General features: G+C 42.2%; 1 protein-coding gene across 1 annotated transcript in view; it reads left to right on the top strand.

Moving 5' to 3' along the window:
* The first annotated feature begins 909 nt into the window (after window positions 1-909).
* Window positions 910-25,974, top strand: part of lix1 (limb and CNS expressed 1) — a 46,403-nt gene continuing 21,338 nt past the window's right edge. The window contains exons 1-2 of the mRNA XM_060841411.1: window positions 910-991; window positions 11,113-11,276. Coding sequence (XP_060697394.1) covers window positions 910-991; window positions 11,113-11,276 — 246 coding nt within the window. The remainder of the gene's footprint in view (window positions 992-11,112; window positions 11,277-25,974) is intronic.

Genomic DNA, 25,974 nt, shown 5'->3' with positions numbered 1-25,974 from the left:
CAACCTCAAAAATAATGTAGAGGTTACATGAATAAAAATTTCAACTGTTCAAAAGTTTAAAAAGATGATTTTCACTGATGTCAAATCGACTTAGGATGATAATCATGAAAATTCTAAGCCCTCAGTCAGGATGTGAAGTTTTAAAGTTGAGGTCATGCTATACTTTGAGACATGGGTGAAAAGACTTGAAAAACAATTGATTCTGGATTGAGTTCAAGAAGTTTGATGAGTGCAGAATGAAATGGAGGTGATCCATGCTGTCTATACTTTCATCCCGATTAACAACAACTTTTCCACCAAGAAGGCAGCCAATGAAACAGAAGTGACTTATTTTGGTGAAGGCAAATAATTCCCTGCCTAGTTTCGACCTTGATGTAACTGAAAATACACTGCACATTTTCTGACTCAAAGTTACAGATGAGACTCAATTATATTTCTAGTTTATGTTAAATTCATCCCATTTCTTTCTTGCATACACAAAGGTTTGTTGTTAACTTTCCTGACAACCATAATTAGACAGATGTTCAGCTCCCCATAATCAAACAAATATCTGTGCTTCAAATGATGGAAGAACTAGAATCTTTGACTACTGGGTCTGACACATTTCTTTACAAGGTTAGATGCTTGTCAGTGAGTATATAGATCATGTAGGATAAAACAGTAACAATTGCAGTTGTCAGGCAATCATATAGCTATTTAGCTCACTATATTTCAAAGGCAAGTAAGTCAGGGATAAGGTCCCCTCTGGTCGACTTTTCAGAATATTCGGTGTCTGATTGGCAGATGTGTAAAACAAACCTTACTGGTCCATGCTGCTTTATTAGACCTCCACAACACCATTGTGCAGAGCTGGAGTGATTCACGTATCAGGGAACTGCATGAATGTAGCCAGGAGAAGACAGACGCAAGATGGATAATGGAATGAAATCTCTGCGAGATACAATTTGTTCATTGCTACCTGACAAAAATCCAACGTTTATCTTTAAAGATTGTGAGTCATCTTTATAAAGGATTTGAAAAATTATTCTATAAATCTATTGTTGTATTTTCATATACCAATCCAAATTTTTAAATTACTTTAGCATGTTTACAGGTTCACGAAATGCTTTGTAAGTTTGCATGTCTCTTTGTAAATTATGTTTATTTATACCACGATAATATTAAATATTTAAAATAATGAATAACTCAAAAATACAACTGATTTTTAATTATTACATAAAAACAGATATCATTATATTTCTTGTTTCATCTTGTTCTTACTTCCGCTATTTTCTAAGTTAATTATTGTGAACTGGAGCTTTGCACACAATAAAAATAACATTTTACAGTTTTGTTTTACCTCCTGGATCTTGCTGGCTCTATGATAGCAAGAAATAGCCGTTTTGAAACTAAAAGTGCTTTTATTTCAAAGAAGTCTGAATGCTGTTTTATGTCTAGTTAGCTCTGCTTGTGGCCTGAACTGAATGTGTTAAATCAATGAAATGGATTTTAAACCAATTACACTATGAAATATAAAACATTTAACACAAATAAAAGGAAGCTACAGAAGGTTGTTAATTTTATGATGACAGCTTCTGCCTGCTCAATATATTGTACCTCTCTAAAACTCACAGGGATAATTGTTATATAATTATTTGGGACTACACCTTGGCTAACACTTAGGGGTATGCCATAAATTACGTTTATGGTATTTTTCTGTGACTAATCCTTGTAGTGCATTTGCAATTTACTGAATGCAGACAGAATTTTCCAATACTGCATTTTCATTAATAGTCGTATCTTTTAATTTACAAACACTGCAGTAATTTTTAAAGCAAAAAATAAATTGACCAGTACATGACCTGTATTATTTTAAACTGTACATTGTCATTTATTTTAATGAGATAATAATATGCATGTAAATTTGTTAGATAAACTACAATCTAACAGTTCTGACCTAATTTCTAGCAAATACATTAATATTGATAAATGAAAACAACAGCATGCAGGTCAAACAGCCTTGCAATAGTGGTAAGTTAGATGTAAGAGGCCAATGAAGATCACAAAGAACAGAACTTTTTTGAAGTTAACAAATCTGGAAGAAAAGTGCTAATATATTAAACAGGAAAATAAAGGAAATAAAATCATAAATGCAAAATTGAAAACAAAAACAGGAAATACTTAGAAATACATAGAAGGCTAATAAATAATTGTCAAGGAAAAATGCCAGAAAGCATTTTAAATTTCAAACGTTTATCCAGATCTGAGTTATACATTTGCTGGTGCTACATTTCAACCATGTTGTGTTTGTCTCAATTTACAATGTTTGCATTTCTTTCACTCATACAGGTTGATTATGATTATATCTCATTTGGCTTTTGAAATCTCTACCCATATTTAATTGTTAACAACTTACATCTCAGAAAAGCTCATCCTTGTGACTGCTGGTGTTGTGACACCTGTTATGTTTTTTTAAAATTCATTCATGGGAGGTGGGCAACTGACTGGGCCAACATATATTATCCATTCCTAATTGCCCTGGAGGAGATAGTGGTGAGCTGACATTTTGAACCACCATAATGCATATGGTGTAGCTACATTCACAACGCTGTTTGGGAGGGAGTTCCAAGACATTGAGCTAACAATAGTGAAGTAACAGCCATACAGTTCCATATCAGGATGGTGGTTGCTTGGAGAGAGACTTTCAGATAATGCAAGATGGTATTCCCATGTATCTGCTTCCCTTGTCTGTCTAGATGGTTGTGGTCTTAAGTTCGCAAGTTGACACGAAGGAACCTTGATGAATTTCTGGATGGCAATTTGTAGATGGTACATATTGTTTTTAATATATGTCGGTGATGGAGGGAGTGACTGCATTAGAATCTGGTGCCAATCAAGCAGGCTGATTTGTCTTGAATGTGTAAAGCTTCTTGAATGTTGCTAAAGTTGCACTCATCCAAGGCAAGTGGGGAGTATACCATCATACTCCTGACTTGTGCCTCAGTGGACAGATTCTGGGAAGTCAAGAGGTGAGTTAGTCACTGTCAGATTTCTAGCTTCTGACATGCTCTCGTAGCCACCGTATATATGTGGCATGTTCCGTTCAGTTTCTGGTCAATGCTAACTCCCAGGATGTCAGGAGTAAGGGATTCAGTAATGAGTGATGGTCAGATTCTCTTTTCTTGGAGATGATCATTGCCTGGCACTTGTGTAGCATAAATATTAGTTGTCACTCATCAGCCCAAATCTGAATATCATCCAGGTCTTGTTGTATTTGTACATGTACAGAGGAGTCATGAATATTTCTGAACATTAAGCAATCTTTGGCAAACATCTCCACTTCTGATCTTATAATGGAGGGAAGATCATTGATGAATCAACTGAAGAGAGTTGGGCCTAGGTCACTAACTGAGGAACTCTGGCAGAGTTCCTGAAGAAGGGCTTATGCCTGAAATGTCGATTCTCCTGGTCCATGGATGCTGCCTGACCTGCTGCGCTTTTCCAGCAACACATTTTTCAGCAGAGATGTCTTTCAGCTGAGATGACCAATTTTGAACAACCACAATCATCTTCTTTTACACCAGGCATGACTCCAACCAGTGGAGAGTTCTCCCCTGATTCCCATTGACTCTAGTTTTCCCAAGCCTTCTTGATGCCACACTCAGTCAAATGTGGCTTTGATGTCAAAGGCAGTCACTCTCACCTCATTGCTGGAGTCCTGTTCTTTTCACCACATTTAATCTAAGTAATGAGATCAGGAATTCAGTGACCCTGGCAGAACCCAAACTGATTGTGAGTGAGCAGATATTGCTAAGCACTGCTTGACAACATTGTTGATGACCCCTTCCATCACATTACTGATGATCAAGAGTAGACTGATTGTGTGGTAATTGGCTGGTTTAGACTGACCTGCTTTTTGTGTAAGGATAAACCTTAGCAATTTCAAAAAGCTGTTTTTCAAACTGTGGAAAGCTGTTTTGTAATCTTCAAACATCAGTTCCAATCAGCGCAGAAGTTAAACACTTAGCCGACTGCAGAAAACTTTAATAGGATTTAATTGAAGAAGTTATTTGGTTTCCTATGTTTCTATTTTTCATTTTCCACTCAATCTAAGCATTGAGTTCTAGTACCATAAGAATTATGCAGAGCTACACCCATTAGATTCACCTTGATGAATATCAAGGAACAATTTTTCTTTATAATTAGTTTCATATGGTGTATCAGAAGACAGAACTCATTGTAGTCATAATATAGGTTCCTTTGCAACTATTAATTGAAAATCTGGCATTAATATTGTAGACGAAATCCTTTGAGCACCAGCATTGTGTTAGTTGAGATTTATAATCCTACTGTCATCTATAATATTTGGTTACTGATTGAATGGCAAGATACAGGTAAGTAATGCAGTACATTGTTTAGATTTGATTTCCCCAAAAACTCTCAATGTGGCACATAGAGATTAACAAAGGAGTCTGTATGAATGAATCCCATATTTCTGAAACAAAAGCTATTTGTGGTTTTAAAAGCAACTACCATCCTTTTTGAACCATGTTCCTGTCATCCAGTGATGATAAAATCCATAAACTAGTTGGCACCAATTTTCTCAATCGCAGAGCATTTAAAATTTAAAATTTAGAACCAGCAATAGGAAACACATGCTGTATATATGTATTTATAACTTTCCATATATCAAGCTTAGAGCCCAATATACACAATACTGTTTCTTCAGCTGCTGGAGCCCTTCCTTGGATCTGCCTGAGTTTACATTTAATGTACTCAACAATGTGAACAATGAGGAATTGTATTTTATCAAACCTTTTCATTTTGCACTTTTTTTTAAGATTACTTACAGCGTGGAAACAGGCCCTTCGGCCCAACAAATCCACACCGACCCGCCACCCACCCATTCCCTTACATTTATCCCTTCACCTAACACTACGGGCAATTTAGCATGGCCAATTCACCTAACCTGCACATCTTTGGATTGTGGGAGGAAACTGGAGCAAACCCACGCAGACACAGGGAGAATGTGCAAACTCCACGCAGTCAGTCACCTGAGGCGGGAACCCAGGTCTCTGGCGTTGTGAGGCAGCAGTGCTAACCACTGTGCCACCATGCCACCCACTCTCAACAATACTCTCAAGAATATCAATGTAAACGAGAACAGCATTTTTATACTGGATGAGAAACATCCGCTAATTGGTTGGAAAAGTGGATGCTGATTTTTTTTTTGCTGTTCCCATCACATTGCCATTCTTGAATATTGGCCTGATGAGTAGAAGATGTTTTGAATATTTGAGTATATTTCTGTTCTCAGAAAACGTGAAACTAAAAGCAAAGGAACTGATGTAAACATTATATTAATTGGAAGCCAATATGCTAATTACTTTGAAAGACAGCTTGTGCAGAGATCTTGCAGTAAAATCTTAAGTAATTTGCAAACAACCAACACTCAAAGAGATGTTATTTTCTGAAATGGTTATTTTCATGTAAATATTTCAGAAGTAGAATGAACACTTTTGCAAGATGGTCTTAATGTTCTGTGCCTTATTCCATCTTTATTTAAATCCACCGTTGCAAATATCTATTCCCTTCTCTCTCATACACTTGTCTACTTTTCCCTTAAATAGATCTTGACTATTTCTCCTGGCCACTCCCTATACTATTGAATTCACATTCTCACCAATCTGTGGATGAAAACATTTCTTCTGAATTACCCATTGGATTTCTTGGTGGCTATTTTATATTGGTAGCCTCTATGGCCTCTAGTTGGGCTCTTCCTCAGGAGCTTGGAGATAGTGGGAACTGCAGAAGCAAGAGGATAAGTGTGGGTAAAAAAATGGAGCTGGAAAAAGCACAGCAGGTCAAGCAGCATCAGTAGAGAAGGGGAGTCAATGTTTCAGGTCAGAAAATGTCATCAGATCCTGATGAAAGGTTCAGATCTGAAACGTCGATCCCCCTTCTCCTTTGATGTTGCTTAACTTGCTATGCTTTTTCCAGCTCCACTCTTTATCAACTCTTCCCCAGGAGAGAAATCATCCTTTTTGTCACCAACCAGAAAGATATTTCATAATTTTATATTATATGTATTAAATCACACTACAACATTTTTTCAAGAGCAAACATGGCCAGCCTGTTAACTATTCCATTTGTGCACCTACACATTACTGCTTTCATCCTTTTAAATCTCCTTCATTCTCTTCAGTTTCTTGTTATTGTATAATAAACAGAAGTGCTTGCGATATTGCATATGTGGTGAAACCAACTGATACAGGTTTAGCACATCTTCACTACTTTTTAATCTAACAACTCTAGAAATAAGGTGACAGCATGAATCCAAGAGGGATTAATAACCTGAAACATTGACTTTTCCACCTTCTGATGCTGGCTGCTTACTGTGTGTTTCCAACCTCATGTTTGTCTACTTTGGATTCCAGTATCTGCAGTTTTTTTGTCTCTGATAATTTCCCTCAATTACAAATAGATGAAAAATGAGAAGGGACCTGCGACAAATGATCAAAATGTTTCATGTCAGAGTGTCCCTAGGGCTAGGAGATCGAACAACATTTTTAAAAAGTCATTCTGAGAATGTGAGCTTCATTGACTGGATTTATTGCCTTTTCCTAATTGCCTTTGAGAAGCTGCCTTCTTAATCTGCTGCTGTCCATTTGGTGTTATGGACCCACCATGCTATTAGGAAAAGAATTTCAGGATTTTGACCCAATGACACTGATATTTTTCCAAGAGGGAGGAAGACTTTGGGAGGGGTGATACAAACACTTACAAAGCAAAATGATATGGTGGCATTCAAATAATTTAATAATAAAATTCAGAGTGGGTAAGGAAGGGATAGAGTGTGCCAGTATTTTTAAAAATGCAAACAGAGTCAAAGGGAGAGCAAAATTGTAAAAACACAAAATTAACAAAAAACACAAAATACTTAAATACATGTAGCATTTACTTAAAAAAATGAGTTATTGGTATAGAGATAAATGGGTATGATATTACAGCCATTATGGAGGTACAGTTGAAAAGAGATTAAAACTGGGAACTTGGAATATGACCTTTTGAAATAATAGTCAGGAAGGTCAGGGTGGTGGGAACTGTTTTGTTGGTGCAAGGTAGAATGTGTATAATAGCAATAAATGATCTTGGCTTGATGATGTAAAAGCCTTATGAGGGGGAAATAAGAAATAACAAGAGAAAGAAAACATAAATGGTATAGTTCTGATATTTCAGTATGACTTTAGGGCTATAGTGAGAGATGATTTAGGTTCTATGGAGAAAAAGATTGAATTGATGTAGGTGGAAATTAGAAATAGTAAGATAAAAATGTCACTGACAGACATAGTCTGTAGGCCACCAACTAATAACATCACAGTGAGGCAGGCAATAAACAAAGAAATAACTGATCCATGCACAACCAGTATTGCAATTATCATATGGGATTTTAATCTACATATTGACCTGTCAAACCAAATCAGTCAAGGCAGCCTTGAGGAGGAGTTCATACCATGCTAGGTACCTCAAACTGCATGTAAGAGAACCTGTGAGGGAGCATGTTATCCTAGATCTGGTCCTGTGTAATGAGGCAGGAATAATTAATGATCTCAAAGTTCGGGATCCCCTCAGAAGGAGCGATCACAGTATGGTTGAATTTAAAATACAGATGAAGAGTGAGAAGATAAAATCTAATACCAGTAGATTGCGCCTACAATGGGATGAGGGAGGAGTTGGTTAAGGTAGATGGTATCAAAGACTATATGGTGGGAGAATTGAGGAACTTTCAAAGTAATTTTTCACAGTGCTCAGCAAAATTATATACCAGTGAAAAGGAAGGACTGTAGGATCAACCATAGATAACTAAGAGGGTATCAAATTGAAAGCTAATGCAAACAAAGTGCAAAGATTAGTGGGAAACCAGAGGATTGAGAAATCTTTAAAGGTCACCAGAAAACCATATAAAGAAAAGCAAGGTAGATTATGAGAGTAACGTAGCTCAGAATATAAAAACAAATAGCAAAAGTTTCTACAGATATATAAAACTACAAAGAGTGGCTAAAGCAAATATTGGTCCTTTACAGGATGAGAAGGGGGATTTAATAAAGGGAAGTGAGTACATGACTGAGGTGTATAGGTATTTTGAATGGGTATTTTGTATCAGTCTTCACAAATAATATGTCAATAATTGATGAAAGGGAGGCTATGGTACATAAGGTTCTAGAAATGATCATTATCACTAAAGATCTAAAATTATAAACCAGTTAGCTTAACTTCCATAGTGAACAAAATGCTTGAATGTATTATCAAGGAAGAAGTAGCAAAGCATCTCGATAGAAATTGTCCCATTGGGCATATGAAGCATGGGTTCATGAAGTACAGGTCATGCTTAACTAATCTATTGGAATTCTATGAAGACTTTTTGAGCAGGTGGGCAACAGGGAGACAGTAGATGTGGTTTATCTTGATTTCCAAAAGGCATTCGACAAGGTGCCACAACAAAAGGCTGCGGCATAAAATAAAGATGCATAGCGTTACGGGCAATGTATTAGCATGGATAGAGAATTGGATAACTGACAGGAAGCAAAGAGTGGGGATAAATGAATGCTTTTTCTGGTTGGCAATCATGACTAGTGGTGTGTCTCAGGGACCACAATTATTCACAATTTACAAAGATGGTTTGGAGTTGGGGACCATGTGTAGTATGTCAAAGTTTGTGAAACTTTGCAAAAGGACATAGATAGTTTGAGTGGGCAAAGGTCAGGCAGATGAAAAACAATGTTAATAAATACAAAGTCATCAATTTTGGTAGGAATAACAGCAAAAAGGACAATTACTTGAATAGTAAAACAAATTGCAGCATGCTGTTGTGCAGAGGGACCTGGGTGTCATTGTGCATGAATCACAGAAGGTTGGTTTGCAGGCATAACAGGTAATTAAGAAGGAAAATTTAATTTTGCCCTTCATTGCTAAAGAGATTGAGTTTAAAAGTAGGGCGGTTATGTTTCAGCTGTATAGGGTGCTGGTGAGGTCACACCTGGAGTACTGTGTGCATTTTTGGTCTCTTGAGAAAATATGTACTAGCACTAGAGGGTGTGCAGAGGAGATTAACTAGATTGATTTCGGAGTTGAGGGGGTTAGCGTATGAGGAGAGACTGAGTAGACTGGGATTATATTCATTGGAATTTAGAGGAATGAGGAGGAATCTTATAGTAACATATAAAATTATGAAGAGAATAGATAAGATCGAAGTATAGTGGATGTTTCCACTGGCAGGTTAAACTGGAATAAGAGAGCATAGCCTCAAGATTAGAGGGAGCAAATTTAAGACTGAATTGAGAAGGAACTTCTTCACCCAGAGGATTGTGAATCTGTGGAATTCTCTGCTCAATAACGTAATTGAGGCTTCCTCAGTAAATGTTTTTAATGCTAAGATAGATAATTTTTTGAACAGTAAAGGAATTAAGGGTTTTGGTGAGAGGGCGAGTAAGTGGAGCTGAGGCCATGAGAAGATCAGCCATGATCTTATTGAGTGGTGGAGCAGACTCGAAGGGCCAGATGGCTTACTCCTGCTCTTAGTTCTTATGTTCTTATGAAAGAAATAACAAGACATCTGGATAGAAATTGTCCCATTGGGCAGATGAAGCATGAGTTAATGAAAGTCAGGTCATGTTTAACTAATTTACAGGAATTCTTGGAGAATGTTATGGACACGGTTGACAACAGAGAACTAGTGGATGTAGTGTATTTGGAACCAGAGGCATTTGGTAAGGTGCTATAAAAACGGCTACTGCATAAAGCACATGTATGTGCAATATATTAGCATAGATAGAGGATTAGTTAATAAACAGAAAGCAAAGAGTGGGGTGACTGTGTATTTTTCTGGTTGGCAATCAATGGCTGGTGGTGTGCCTCAGGGTCAGTATTGGGACCATAATTTTATACAATTTACATAAATGATTTAGAGTTGGGGTCCAAGTGCAATGTGATAAAGTTCGCAGATGACATTAAGGTGAGTGGTAGAGCAAAGTGTACAGAGGACACTGAAAGTCTGCAGAGGGATATAGGTAGGTTAAGTGAGGAGGCAAGGTTCTGTCAGATAGAGTAAAATGTTGGTAAATGTGGGGTAAATGTTGGTAAAATGTGCCATTTTAGTAGGAATGGCAGTAAAATGGACTATTACTTAAATAGTGAAAAATTGCAGCATGCTGCTGTGCAAAGGGACCTGGATGTCCTTATGCATGAGTCATGAGGTGCATTAGATAATTAAGACGGCAAATGGAATATTGTTCTTTATTGCTAGAAGGCTGGACTTTAAAAATAGTGAGGGTATGCTGCAGCTGTATATGGTGCTGGAGAGGTGACACCGAAAGTACTGTGTAAACGTATGGTCTCTTCATTTGAAAAGGGTTTACTGGCACTGGAGCGGGTACACAAGAGATTCACTTGTTGATTCCCGAGTTGAGAGAGTTGACTTATGAAGAGAGATTGAGTAGACTGGGACCATACTCATTGGAATTTAGAAGAATGGGGGGTGGGGGGGCATCTTATGGAAACATATAACATTATGAAAGGAATAGCTAAGATAGTAGCTGGGATGTTGTTTCCAATGGCGTGTGAAACTAGAACTAGGAGGCATAGCCTCAAAGTAAAGGGAACAGATTTCAGACTGAGCTGAGGAGGAATTTCTTTACCTAAAGGGTTGCAGATCTGGGGAATTCCCTGCTCCATGAAGCAGTTGAGGTTCTTGTTGAATGTTTTGAAGGCAAAGATAGATTTTTGAACAGTAAAGGAATTAAGGGTTATGGTGAGCAGGTGGGAAAGTGGAGCTGAGTACACAAAAGATCAACCATGAGCTTATTGAATGTCAGAGAAGGCACATGGGGTCAGATGGCCTACTTCTGTTCCTATTTCTTATGTTATGTTTTTGCTGAGTTTCTCCAGCATTCTTTGTATTTGTTTCATTGTGTATTGATTTGTCTTAAACTGTTATAGTCTAGGTAATTCATATTGAATGCTTAAGAACAAATTACATTAGTTTCTGTTTTCCCAAAGTCATTAAATGGCAACAAGAAACATATTTTCTGAACTTCCCTAAACATTTTAAGATGCCCTATTTCTGTTCTCACACAGTGCATGTGGTAGAAACATTGCAGGAATTTTGGGAGGCAAAGAACAAGCAAGGAGCTGTCTTTAAGAATGGAAGCCTTGTGGTTTATGAATCCGTGCCATCTCCCTTTGCTCCGTATGTATGCTATGTGACTCTGCCAGGAGGCAGTTGCTTCGGCAACTTTCAGGTGACGCTCTTTTACCTTATATGTTGCATTACACAGACCCGATTATTTTGTAAATTACACTGTAACAACGATGCACTGTTTTATAAAATACTTCTTTTGTCTCTCTCTTTGAATTTTTGCTTATCTCCAAAATGTTGATTGGATTCATGTGTAGTACCACGTGAACAACCACAGAACAGTCCATCAAACCAGAAATGTATTTTCTATTCAACATTTTATAGTCATCTTTCTATTTAATTTGATGGCTGAATACCTCTAATTTACAATTATTGCAAGGCATTTGTCAGAAGATGCAAAATTAATTAATTCTTTTCACTGAACAATTTTCTTTTCGTTCGTCAGGGTTGGGACAATTATGTGATCTATTTGTTTCTCTTTCTGAAACTATTTGTATTCAGTGAAACATAAACCTCATAGCCTGATAAGTCTTCCATTGTCACTATAAGACTGAAAAATGATGATGGCCTTTATTAAATTACTAACTCTGTCTGTGTGGAATTCCTTGTGACTGGGACAAAAGTGCACATTAAAGCAGAAATCCTCCAAGAGTTCTATTTTAAAACAATCTTCACAAGGGCATGTTCAATTTTAATGTACTGATTCACCACCTAAAATTAGTTTTGCCCTGTCACATCAATTGCCAAGTATTCTTATCTTCCCACCTATACTGGCACGGTGGCACAGTGGTTAGCACTGCTGCCTCATAGCACCAGGGACCTGGGTTCAATTCCCACCTCAGGTGACTGACTGACTGTGTGGAGTTTGCACATTCTCCCTGTGTCTGCGTGGGTTTCCTCTGGGTGCTCCGGTTTCCTCCCACAGTCCAAAGATGTGTGGATCAGGTGAATTGGCCATGCTAAATTGCCTGTAGTGTTAGGTAAGGGGTGTATGGGTGGGTTGTGCTTCGGTGGGTTGGTGTGGACTTGTTGGGCTGAAGGGCCTGTTTCCACACTATAAGTAATCTGATTATAAACTAATTTTCCCACAAAATTAGGCATTTTCGGGAGATGTAAATTCAGTCACGGGACGATGGTGTCACAAAATAATTGTCACAAGAGAAGTAATTGAATAATCTATTGAGACCAATGCCTAATGTAACAGCTTCTTTTCCTGCATATGTCACTAAGTGCTAGCTCATATCCTGATTTCCCCACGTGGAACACAGGCCTGCTGAGTGGATATGAAGCAGTTTATCATCTGGGGGATAGAATGGTGATGTGATGGAAGTCTCTTTCATGCACTATTTAATGAGAGGTGCAAAGGGTTGTTAGAAGATTTGCAACACCTTAACACGTATGATACATAGCAGAAAGAAACAAAGAACCGGAGGATATTTTGTCAAAATTGTGAAAAATAAATATCACAATGAGTAGCCTGGATGCTAAGTTTGTTTATCTATAAATGGCATAAAATAGCTATAGCTGAAGTGCGAAGGATGAAGTCTCTTTCCAATGATTGCTCATACTATGACATCACTCTAAATGTTCATACGACGAGATCACTTTTCTCTTCAGGGTGATCTGAGCAAGCTTGTGGTTAGCTGTACTGCACAAGGTGTCAGGAGATTTTTGAAGCAGGCCCCTCCTGCTCTGATGGGATAATTCAGATTCTAAATAAGCTGAAGAGATAAGAATTTCATTTTTAAAAGTTATTTTCAGAAGAATGATCTCTGTTCTAAGATAATTAACCTTCCCTGATAATAAATTCTAACTCTTTTGGGACCTTTGAAATATCCAGTGTGGAACTCATACCTACTCACACCAAGCATGAAATCAGGATGATTAGATTGTGTGCCAGCTGGAAGCAATGGAATTTACAGTACAGGACAAGACCACTTAGCCTATCATGTCTGTGCTGGCTCATTGAAAGAACTATCAAATTAGTGCCCTTAGAGCCATAGAGTCATAGAGTTGTACAACATGGAAACAGGCCCTTTGGTCCAACTCCTCCATGCCAACCAGATATCCCAACCCAATCTTTTCCTACCTGCCAGCACATGGCCCATATCCCTCCAAACCCTTCCTATTCATGTAATCATCCTGATACCTTTTGAATGTTGCAATTGTACCAGCCTCCACCACTTCCTCTGGCAGCTCATTCCATACACATAGCACCCTCTACGTGAAAAAGTTGCCCTTTAGGTCTCTTTGATATCTTTTCCCTCTCACACTAAACCTATGTCCTATAGTTCTGGACTCCCCCATCCCCCGGGAAAGGACTTTGTCTATTTATCCTATCTATGCCTCTCATGGCTTTGTAAATCTCAATCAGGTTACCCCTCAGCCTCCGACACTTCAGGGAAAACAGGCCTAGCCGATCCAACCACTCCCTATACCTCAAATCCTCCAACCCTGGCAACATCCTTGTAAATCTTTTCTCAACCCTTTCAAGTTTCACAACATTTTTCCAATAGGAAGGAGACCTGAATTGCACGCAATATTCCAAAAGTGGCCTAACCAATGTCCTGCACAGCCGCAACATGACCTCCCAACTCCTGTACTCAATACTCTGACCAATAAAAGAAAGCATACCAAACGCCTTCTTTGCTACCCAATCTACCTGCAACTCCACTTTCAAGGAGCTATGAACCTGCACTACAAGGTCTCTTTGTTCAGCAACACTCCCTAGGACCTTACCATTAAGTGTATAAGTCCTGCTAAGATTTACTTTCCCAAAATGCAGCACCTCGCATTTATCTAAATTAAACTCCACCTGCCACTTCTCAGCCCATTGGTCCATCTGTTGTAATCTGAGGTAACCTTCTTCGCTGTCCACTACACCTCCGATTTTAGTGTCCTCTGCAAACTCACTAACTGTACCTCTTATGCTCACATCCAAATCATTCATATAAATGATGAAAAGTAGTGTTCTTCCAGTATGGTCTTGTCTACTCACTAAGTCTGTCCAAATTCTCATGAAGCATACCTCCTACCAAGCTTTCTGTCATTGCAAACTTGGAAATATTTGTTCCTACATTTGGTCCTACATCTAAATCATTAATAAAAATCTGTGACACAAGTATTGATCCTTGTACTACTCAACTAGTCACATAGTTCACCAACATGAGACTGACTTGTTTAAACCTGCTGTACATTTTCTGCCTGTTAGTCAATCCTTAATCCATGCTGGCATGTTATCTCCTTTTCCATGTGTTTTGGTAAGCAATCTCCCTTGGACGATTTTAGCAAAAGCCTTCACAGAATCCAAGAATCCTACTCTTTATCAGTTCTATAAGTAACATCCTAAAATCCTCCAACAGGTTAATCAAATACAATTTCCATGGACAAATCCATGCTGACAATGCCAATTGTTATTCAAATGTACAGATATTGCTTACTTTATAATAGGTTCCAGCATTTTCCCTGCTTCTGTCGTAAATCTAACAGGTCTGTTCTTCTCCATTTTCTCGCTTCCTCATTTCTTAAATAATGGGGTGACACTTGCTACCTTCCAATCTACAGGAGCCATTGCAGAATCTATAGAATTTTGGAAAATAATCACCAATACCTTTTATATCCACGGCTACCTATATAAATCTTCCTGAGATATAGAATATTACGTAATACAGCACGGAGACAGGCCCTTTGGCCCAAACTGCTCCATGCTGACCAACATGTCCATCCATGCTAACTCCATTTCCCTGCAGTTGGCCCATACCCTTCTCAACCTTTCCTATCCATGTATTTGTCCAAATGCCTTTTAAATGTTGTTAAATTACTTGTTTCAACCACATCTGCTGGCAGCTCATTCCAGATGTGTACTGTCCTCTGTATAAAAATGTTGCCTTACAAGTTCCCTTTTATTATTTCCCCTCTCACCTTAAACTGATGACCTCTAGGCATCAATTACCCAACCCTGGGAAAAGGCCTGAGTTCATTCACCCTATCCATTCCTCTCATGATCTTATACAGCTATTTAAGCCCCACCCAGTCTCCAATGCTCTAAAGAAAAAAGTCCTAGCTTGTCCAACCTCTCCCTATAACTCAGACCATTGAGTCCAGGCAACATCTTTATAATATTTTTCTCCACTTTTTCCAGTTTAATAACATCATTTCTATAGCAAATGACCAAAACTGAACACAATACTCCAAGTACAGCCTCACCAACGTCCTGTACAATTGCAACACAACTTCCCAACTTCTATACTCAATGCCCTGACTGAGGAAGGCCAGTGTGCCAAAAGCCTGAGCAACTAACAACCATCAGTCTCATTAAGTTTTCCAACAGGACCTTCCCTAATTTCCGTCAATTACTCATGCTCTCCAGTGCCTTGCATTACTAATTTGAGGAAATGTCTTATATCTTCCTCGGTGATGACAGACACATGATTTAGCTTCTTTGATGTTTCTTTGCTCCACATTATAAATTCTCCTGACTCTGACCGTAATGGAACCACATTTGTCTTAGCCAACTTCTTCATTTTGAGACATCTGTAGGAGCTTTTAATAGACATTTTTCTGCATTTTGCTAGTTTACGTTCATATTCTCTTCTCCCTTTGTTTACTAGTTTTGAAAGTGGAATTGAAGGTAATCAAATTGTGATCTCATCGAATGGTGGGCTGAAGGATCTAATTATGCTCCTACATCTTATGGTTTTATGATCCTCCTTTGCTGTATTCCAAAATATTCCCAATCCTCAGGGTTACTTTGATTTCTGACAACTTCATAGGTTGTATCTTTTGAACTTTTTCAGTCCTTAATGTACTTTGTTAGCCATGGTTGACTGGAACCTCGATGGTCTGGAACCATATCCACCGAGATAATGCAGCCCTCCAAATAAGTACACTGGGTATCCAAAAGAAAGGTCCTGAGAACAGACTGCCCTTAATTTGATGGATCACCACACTCCAGATTCCAGGTACCAGCGACTCCAAAATCCATTTTCAGTGGAGATTAACAACATTTAACAATATTACATTAACAACATTTAAAAGGCATTTGGACAAATATATGGATAGGAAAGGATTAGAAGGATATGAGCTAAGTGCAGGGAAATGGGATTAGAGTGGACAGGCATTTTGGTCAGCATGGGCCAGTTTGGGCCAAAGGACCTGTTTCTGTGTTGTGAGACTCTATGACTCTATGACAACTATCATTGAAATGGCATGACCTCCAGATCACGAAAATGAGAAATGCTGGGCTGGGAGTTGGGACTTGGGGGATTACAAGTTTTTCCAGCATTTTCTCTGAAAAAGAGACAGTTGCCATTGAGGTGAAAATATAGGTCTTAGTTCTGGTCACTGTAAGCTGGTTAATGCTCAAATGTCCCTTGCCTAATGTGATGCATGTATTGAAATGTTTAAACTTGCTACTGGGTTAGCTTTGGAGAGGATGTAAGTAACTCCTATTTAGATTACTTTGAATTTTATTTAATTTAAAGTATTTAAATATTTCACCTCTTGAATATCATACACATTTTCCCAACTTCTGAGTTGTGCTTTCAGTGTCAGATACATTGAACATTGAGTACAGACTGTTATTTTATTGTTACTAGGATATAGCCTTCAGCTGTCACCTCTGTTGTGGACCACTGCTGTATTTATTTTCTGACAGGAATTCCCATATGTAGGGAACCATTACTCCACAGAGTTGTGTTGTCTTCCATACATCCGTTGATACCTCACTCATCACCTTAACAAAATATTTCTTCAGTTGACTTATAATTTAAAAATTCTTACTTTGTAGACTGTCAGTGATTATTCTCTGTAGTCACAATTTATGTCATGTCAAAATCAACTTCCTTCGTGATCTTTGCTGTAATAATTGGTCATTTAAACTATACAACACCCACCTCGACAGAGACTCCTTTCTTTGTGCCATTGGACACAAAACAAATTATTGTCTAGATTAGAGTGGTGCTGGAAAAGCACAGCAGGTCAAGTAGCATCTGAGGAGCAGAAAAATCGACATTTCGGGCAAAAGTCCTTCATCAGGAATAGAGGCGGAGTGCCTGCAGAGTGGAGAGATAAATGAGAGGAGGCTGGGGATGGGGAGAAAGTAGCAAAGAGTACAATAGGTGAATGGGGGTGGAGATGAAGGTGATAGGTCAGGGAGGAGGGTGGAGCGGATAGGTGGAAAGGAAGATAGGCAGGTAGGACAGGTCATGAGGGCAGTGCTGAGCTGGAAGGTTGGAGCTGGGGTGAGGTGGGGGAAGGGGAAATGAGGAAACTGGTGAAGTCCACATTGATGCCATGGGTTAAAGTGTTGCGAGGTGGAAGATCAGGCGTTCTGCCACCTCCAGGCGTCTGCTGGTGAGGGAGTGGCAGTGGAGGAGGCCCAGGACCTACATGTCCTCGGCAGAGTGGGAGGGGGAGTTGAAATATTGGGCCACAGGCCGGTGAGGTTGATTGGTGCAGATATCCCAGAGATGTTCCCTAAAGCACTCTGCTAGGAGGCATCAAGTCTCCCCAATGTAGAGGAGACTGCATCGGGAGCAGCAGATACAATAAATGATATTGGTGGATGTGCAGGTAAAACTTTGATGGATGTCGAAGGCTCCTTTAGGGCCTTGGATAGAGGTGAGAGAGGAGGTATGGGCACAGGTTTTACAGTTCCTGCGGTGGCAGGTGAAAGTGCCAGGATGGGAGGGTGGGTTGTAGGGGGGCGTGGACCTGACCAGGTAGTCACGGAGGGAACTGTTTTTGCAGAATGCGGAAAGGGGTGGGGACGGAAATATATCCCCGGTGGTGGGGTCTGTTTGGAGGTGGCGGAAATGTCGGCGGATGATTTGGTTTATGCAAATGTTGGTAGAGTGGAAGGTGAGCACCGGGGGCTTCTGTCCTTGTTACAGTTGGAGGGGTGGGGTTTGAGGGCAGAGATGCGGGAAGTGGACGAGATGTGTTGGAGGGCATCTTTAACCATGTGGAAAGGGAAATTGCGGTCTCTAAAGAAGGAGGCCATCTGGTGTGTTCTGTGGTGGAACTGTCCTCCTGGGAGCAGATATGGTGGAGACAGAGGAATTGGGAATACGGGATGGCATTTGTGCAGAAGGTAGGGTGAGAAGAGGTGTAATCCAGGTAGCTGTGGGAATCGGTGGGTTTGTACAAAAGTATCAGTGTCAAGTTGGTCGTCATTAATGGAGATGGAGTACCTGGATTACACCTCCTCCCATCCTACCTCCTGCAAAATGCCATCCCCGTATTCCCAATTCCTCTGCCTCTGCTGTATCTGCTCCCAGGAGGACAGTTCCACCACAGAACACACTAGGAGGCCTCCTTAATCTTTAGAGACCACAATTTCGCTTCCCACGTGGTTAAAGATGCCCTCCAACGCAACTCGTCCACATCCCGCCCCTCCGCCTTCAAACCCCACTCCTCCAACTGTAACAAGGACAGAACCCCCCGGTCCTCACTTTCCACCCCACCAACCTTCGCATAAACCACATCATCCGACAACATTTCCACCATTCCAAACGGACCCCACAGGAATATATTTCCCTCCCCACCCCTTTCTGCCTTCCGCAAAGACCGTTCCTTCTATAACTACCTGGTCAGGTCCACGCCCCCCAACAAACCACCCTCCCTCCCCTGTCACCACAGGAATTGCAAAACCTGCACCCACACCTCCTCTTTCACCTCCATCCAAGGCCCCAAAGGAGCCTTCCACATCTAACAAAGTTTTATCTGCACATCCACCAATATAATTTATTGTATCCGTTGCTCCCGATGCAGTCTCCTCTATATTGGGGAGACTGGATGCCTCCTAGCAGAGCGCTTTAGGGAACATCTCTGGGACATCCGCACCAATCAACCCCACCGGCCTGTGGCCCAACATTTCAACTCCCCCTCCCACTCTGCTGAGGACATGGAGGTCCTGGGCTTCCTTCACCGCTGCTCCCTCACCACCAGACACCTGGAGGAAGAACGCCTCATCTTTCGTCTCGGAACACTTCAACCCCAGGGCATCAATGTGGGCTTCAACAGTTTTCTCATTTCCTCTTCCCCCACCCCACCCCAACTCCAACCTTTCAGCTCAGCACTGCCCTCATGACCTGTCCTACCTGTTTATCTTCCTTTCCACCTATCCGCTCCACCCTCCTCTCTGACCTATCACCTCCATCCCCACCCCCATTCACCTATTGTACTCTATGCTACTTTCTCCCCACCCCCACTCCCCTCTCATTTATCTGTCCACTCTGCAGGCACCCTGCCTCCATTCCTGATGAAGGGCTTTTGCCCGAAACGTTGATTTTCCTGCTCCTCGGATGCTGCCTGACCTGCTGTGCTTTTCCAGCACCACTCTAATCTAGACTCTGGTTTCCAGCATCTGCAGCCCTTGTTTTTACCTAACAAAACAAATTATTACCTAATCAGTGTTTCACTTTAACTTTCCCGTATGGCTCCTTTGTTCATGACCATGGATCATAACCCCTGGTCACTTATAGAAATATCAAAATTTTAATGCCAACATGCGTTTTTTGAAAGAGGAAAGCTGCAGCAAAATGAATGATATTTAAATGGATATTTAAAGCAAAAGATCCTGAAATGCCTCATCTAAGAGGTATCAAGGAGCTTCCAAAGAATGGACTTATAAGGGGGAAATGCACTGCACATTAAACTGTAACTTCCTGTGAGGTGACTCAGACTATAAACATGTTGGGAGAAAAGGTTACACCCTGGGCAAGGGATATGTTTTGTGTCTTCCCCATTCAAGAATACACAAGAGCCAGGATTAATAGCCAGTCGAACCCTTCTGAGTGTGTTAATGGAAGAGAGTATGCTGGTGCACTCAGGTGCTTGAGTGTCCCAGGCCTTGGACCCTAACACCATAAGACATAAGCACTGAAAGTCAGGCGGCACGGTGGCACTGTCAGGTGTGTGAATGGGGTGTGTGATTGTGATCTGTGTCGGGTGTGTGAATGGGGACTGTGATTGTGAGCTATGTGGGATGTGTGAATGGGGAGTGTGATTGTGAGCAGTGTCGGGTGTGTGAATGGGACGTGTGATTGTGAGCTGTGTCGAGTGTGTGAATGTGGGCTGTGATTGTGAGCAGTGTCAGGTGTGTGAATGGGGCATGTGATTGTGAGCAGTGTCAGGTGTGTGAATGGGGCGTGTGATTGTGAGCTGTGTCGGGTGTGTGAATGGGGAGTGTGATTGTGATCTGTGTGGGATGTGTGAATGGGGAGTGTGATTGTGAGCAGTGTCGGGTGTGTGAATGGGACATGTGATTGTGAGCTGTGTTAGGTGTGTGAATGTGGGCTGTGATTGTGAGCTGTGTCAGGTGTGTGAATGGGGCGTGTGATTGTGAGCAGTGTCAGGTGTGTGAATGGGGCGTGTGATTGTGAGCTGTGTCGGGTGTGTGAATGGGGCGTGTGATCGTGAGCAGTGTCGGGTGTGTGAATGGGGCGTGTGATCGTGAGCAGTGTCGGGTGTTTGAATGGGGCGTGTGATTGTGAGCTGTGTCGAGTGTGTGAATGGGGTTGTGATTGTGAGCTGTGTCGTGTGTGTGAATGGAGGTGTGATTGTGAGCTGTTTTTTTAGATTAGATTGGATTTCTTACAGTTTGGAAAGAGGCCCATCGGCCCAACAAGTCCACACCTACCCGCCGAAGTTGAGTAAGGTGTGTGAATGGGGTCTGTGATTGTGTGCAGTGTGGGGTGTGTGAATGGGGTGTGTGATTGTGAGCTGTGTCAGGTGTGTGAATGGGGTATGTGATTGTGAGCAGTGTGGAGGTGTGTGAATGGGGAGTGTGATTGTGAGCAGCGTCGGGTGTGTGAATGGGGACTGTGATTGTGAGCTGTGTGGGATGTGTGAATGGGGAGTGTGATTGTGAGCAGTGTCGGGTGTGTGAATGGGACGTGTGATTGTGAGCTGTGTTGGATGTGTGAATGGGATGTGTGATTGTGAGCTGTGTTAGGTGTGTGAATGTGGGCTGTGATTGTGAGCAGTGTCAGGTGTGTGAATGGGGTGTGTGATTGTGAGCTGTGTTAGGTGTGTGAATGGGGTGTGATTGTGAGCAGTGTTAGGTGTGTGAATGGGGTGTGTGATTGTGAGCTGTGTCGGGTGTGTGAATGGGGAGTGTGATTGTGTGCTGTGTCGTGTGTGAATGGGGAGTGTGATTGTGTGCTGTGTCGTGTGTGAATGGGGTGTGTGATTGTGAGCTGTGTCGGGTGTGTGAATGGGGAGTGTGATTGTGTGCTGTGTCGAGTTTGTGAATGGGGTGTGTGATTGTGTGCTGTGTCGAGTGTGTGAATGGGGTGTGTGATTGTGAGCAGAGTTGGGTGTGTGAATGGCGCGTGTGATTGTGAGCTGTGTCGGGGGTGTGAATGGGCGGTGTGATTGTGAACTGTGTCGGGGGTGTGAATGGGCGGTGTGATTGTTAGCTGTGTCAAGTGTGTGAATGGAGGTGTGATTGTGAGCTTTTTTTTAGATTAGATTTGATTTCTTACAGTTTGGAAACAGGCCCATCGGCCCAACAAGTCCACACCGACCCTCCAAAGCACAACCCATTCTCCTACATTTACCCCTTCACCTAACACTACGGGCAATTTAGCGTGGCCAACTCACCTAATCTGCACATTGGTGGACTGTGGTAGGAAACCGGAGCACTCGGAGGAAACCCACGCAGACACGGGGAGAATGTGCAAAGTGCACACAGTCTGTCGCATGAGGCGAGAATTGAACCCGGGTCTCTGGCATTGTGAGGCAGCAGTGCTAACCACTGTGTCACCGTAGCACCCAACGGGTGTGTGTTTGGGGGAGTGTGATTGTGAGCTGTATCAGGTGTGTGAATGGGGGTGTGATTGTGAGCTGTGTCAGGTGCGTGCATGGGAGGAGTGATTGTAAGCTGTGTTGGGTGTGTGAATGGGTGTTGTGATTGTGAGCTGTGTCAGGTGTGTGAATGCTGGGTGAGATTGTGAGCTGTGTCGGGTGTGTGATTGTGAGCAGTGTCGCGTGTGATTGTGATTGTGAGCTGTGTCGGGTGTGTGAATGGGAGAGTGTGATTGTGAGCTGTATCATTTGTGTGAATGGGGGCTGTGATTGTGAGCTGTGTTGGGTATGTGAATGAAGGGTGTAATTGTGAACTGTCGGGTGTGTGAATGGGGGTCTGATTGTGAGTTGTGTCGGGTGTGTGAATGGGAGTTGTGAGTGTGAGCAGTGTTGCGTGTGTGAATGGGGGTGTGATTGTGAGCTGTGTCAGGTGTGTGAATGGGGGAGTGTGATAGTGAGCTGAGTCAGGGGTGTGTGAATTGGAGGTGTGATTGTGAGGTGTGTCGGATGTGTGAATGGGGTGTGTGATTGTGAGCTGTGTCGGGTGTGTGAATGGGGTGTGTGATTGTGAGCTGTGTCAGGTGTGTGAAGGGGAAGTGTTGTTGTGCCGCTATGTCGGGTGTGTGAATGGGGGCTGTGATTGTGAGCTGTGTCGGTTGTGTGAATGGGGGCTGTGATTGTGAGCTGTGACGGGGGTGTGAATGGGCGTGTGTGATTGTGATCTGTGTCGGGTGTGTGAATGAGGGTGTGACTGTGAGCTGTGTCAGGTTTGTGAATGGGGGGCGTGATTGTGAGCTGTGTCGGGTGTGTGATTGGAAGGTGTGATTGTGAGCAGTGTCGGGTGTTTGATTGGGGCTGTGATTGTGAGCTGTGTCGGGTGTGTGATTGGGGACTGTGATTGTGAGCTGTGTCGGGTGTGTGAACAGGGGTGTGTGATTGTGAGCTGTGTCAGGTGTGTGAACAGGGGTGTGTGATTGTGAGCTGTGTCGTGTGTGAATGGGGGCTGTAGTCATGAGCTCTATCAGGTGTGTGAATGTTGGGTGTGATTGTGAGCTGTGTCGGGTGTGTGAATGGGGGCTGTGATTGTGAGCTGTGTCGGTTGTGTGAATGGGGGCTGTGATTGTGAGCTGTGACGGGGGTGTGAATGGGCGTGTGTGATTGTGATCTGTGTCGGGTGTGTGAATGAGGGTGTGACTGTGAGCTGTGTCAGGTTTGTGAATGGGGGGCGTGATTGTGAGCTGTGTTGGGTGTGTGATTGGAAGGCGTGATTGTGAGCAGTGTCGGGTGTGTGAATGGGTGTTGTGATTGTGTGCTGTGTCGGGTGTGTGAATGGGGGAGTGTGATTGTGAGCTGTGTCGGATGTGTGATTGGGGACTGTGATTGTGAGCTGTGTCGGGTGTGTGATTGGGGACTGTGATTGTGAGCTGTGTCGGGTGTGTGAACAGGGGTGTGTGATTGTGAGCTGTGTCGTGTGTGAATGGGGGCTGTGGTCATGAGCTCTATCAGGTGTGTGAATGTTGGGTGTGATTGTGAGCTGTGTCGGGTGTGAACAAGGGTTGTGATTGTGAGCTGTGTCGAGTGTGCGAATGGAGGCCGTGATTGTGAGCTGTGTCGGGCATGTGAATGGGGGCTGTAATCGTGAGCTTTGTCGGGCGTGTGAATGGGGGTGTGATTGTGTGCTGTATCAGGTGTGTGAATGGGGGTGTGATTGTGTGCTGTATCAGGTGTGTGAATGGGGGTGTGATTGTGAGCTGTGTCGGGTGTGTGAACGGGGGCTGTGATTGTGAGCTGTGTCGGATATGATTGTGACTGTGAGCTGTGTCGGTGTGACTGTGATTGTGAGCTGTGTCGGGTGTGATTGTGATTGTGAGCTGTGTTGGGTATGTGAATGGGAAATGATTCTGAACTGTGTCGGGGTGTGTGAATGGGGAGTAATTATGAGTTGTGGCTCGGGTGTGTTCATGGGAGAAGATTGTGAGCTGTATTAGGCGTATGTCGGGGGTTATTGTGAACTGTGTCTGAATTGTTTGAGGGTTCTTGTGGGCTGTGTCTGAAGTGTGTGAGTGGAAGACGATTGGGAGCTGTGTCAAGGGTGAGCAGCGGCTGAGGGTGAGGGGTGGTGGGAGAGTGTGGGCTGTGACAGGACTGTGACAATATTGGCCTTTGTCAGAACGAAGAGTTTCCATGGTGCTCTGGGAGTGGAGGCTGATGGTGAGCAACGGTAGATGCAATTCTGTGAACACTGATAAGGACAGACAAGAGGAAGGTAACATTGCTGGGATGAAGCTTCACCATCTGGTCTCCCCAGAATGCATTTTGCTGGTTCCAAGCTTGAATTAGAACAGGAAGGTCTTAAGTGAAAATGTGGGGCCAATTTTAAACTGGGGTCAGTGCCATGCAGTCTTACTTCACTACTGAAGATCTGCCTCAAAGTTTAGAATTAAATTTGCTGACACTAACAATCATAATATGGAATGTATAAGTCTAAATCCTTCAATATTTGGCTCGTTGTGGGACAATTAGTAACTTAGAACTAATTAACTGCTTCTTTTGTTCATTTAAGGCTTCCTTAAATTCCTTTGAATTGGAGATCAACAGCAGCAGTTATGACGCCAAGGGCAAGTAAATAGCAACTGTAAGAAACTGGAGAATGAAGTAACCATTAAACATACGGAATTAATTCCTTTCACATCCTGGAAGTGTACACAAAGGTTTTTGAGCAGTGATCTGAGGTACAGCTGAACTGCAAAGTGTTTTTGAGGACACTGTTCCCTTATCCTCGTACCATGACTGTTGTGTCACATCTTTAGCACCCTGGAGTAACCTTACGATGATGCCAAATAGAGCGGCAACCCACAGGTCATAAACAATAACGTGTGGGCAGAACCAGTCAAGACATTTACTGAGGCATCTCTCTCCATCCTTAACATGTTTTATGAGCAGCGGGGTGAGTTTCTTGCTAGATAGCAGTGAGTTGCAAACTAAGGGGAATAATTGCTTATTAAATGCCTTATAAAAACCACAACCCACCATTTAAATCTGCCAAACAATCAGATTTCAAGAAAACTTGGCATGGAAACCAGAGTAGGTGCCTGATAGACCATATCTGCCACTTGCTCTGAAGGACCTACATGTTGCACATTACTAAACAGCATCTTACAGTGCGATCCATGAGTAACAGCCACATGCATATCCCTCTGCATGAATGTTGGGATCCAACAGCTAATAACTTATCACAACGACTATGGCAATTCTTGATACACTGGCATCATGCTCTGGACGTGCATTGAACTTTCCCTACAAAGACCAGCACACAGCTGAAGGATTGGATCGGGTTGCAACGCAAGGCTGCTCGCTTGCTCTCTTAGCACGCACTCACGCAATGCCTACCTCCATGCTCACAACATCCATGTTTTGCCTTGTGTGCCATTTGGCACAGTTACACAACGAGCAATCCTCAGTCAAGTTGAAAGCCATTTTGCTGTAAAGCAGTATGCTGTGTCAATCTCACACATGCAAGTGTAGGGCTAACAGAGTAAGCAAATATACAATGATTGGTCAAGAGTCTGGGCACTTCTCATCTGGGGCTGCCTGGGTAGATCACTCAGGGGTGGGCCACAGTCAGTTCGTTGGTCCTATTAACAGAAACTGTGGGAAAATGATGGGTTGTAGGCAGCTGCTGTCATGGAAAGAAATTTGGTAGGTTATTCTTCAGGACTGCAGGCTGGGGTATAGGGTATGGGGAGGGGGGATGACAATTGTGAAGGAGGGCAGCAGTGTCTACAAGGGGGGGTATATGATGAAACATGGCTGTGAATAGGTTAATGTGGGATTCATGGTTCATCTATGGTTAGGAATGCCCTGACTTCAAAGTGGGAGGGGGGAATGCTTGTAACACCAACCTTAGCATCATGGCATCACCACATCATATGCCGGGGGCTATGTTGGAAATGCAGGTCAGTGCAGACTCATGTAGACAAGTTTGGTAG

This window comes from Hemiscyllium ocellatum, chromosome 2 (genome assembly GCF_020745735.1).
Source record: "Hemiscyllium ocellatum isolate sHemOce1 chromosome 2, sHemOce1.pat.X.cur, whole genome shotgun sequence".
Taxonomy (NCBI): domain Eukaryota; kingdom Metazoa; phylum Chordata; class Chondrichthyes; order Orectolobiformes; family Hemiscylliidae; genus Hemiscyllium; species Hemiscyllium ocellatum.
This window is presented reverse-complemented; position numbering and strand designations above follow the sequence as displayed.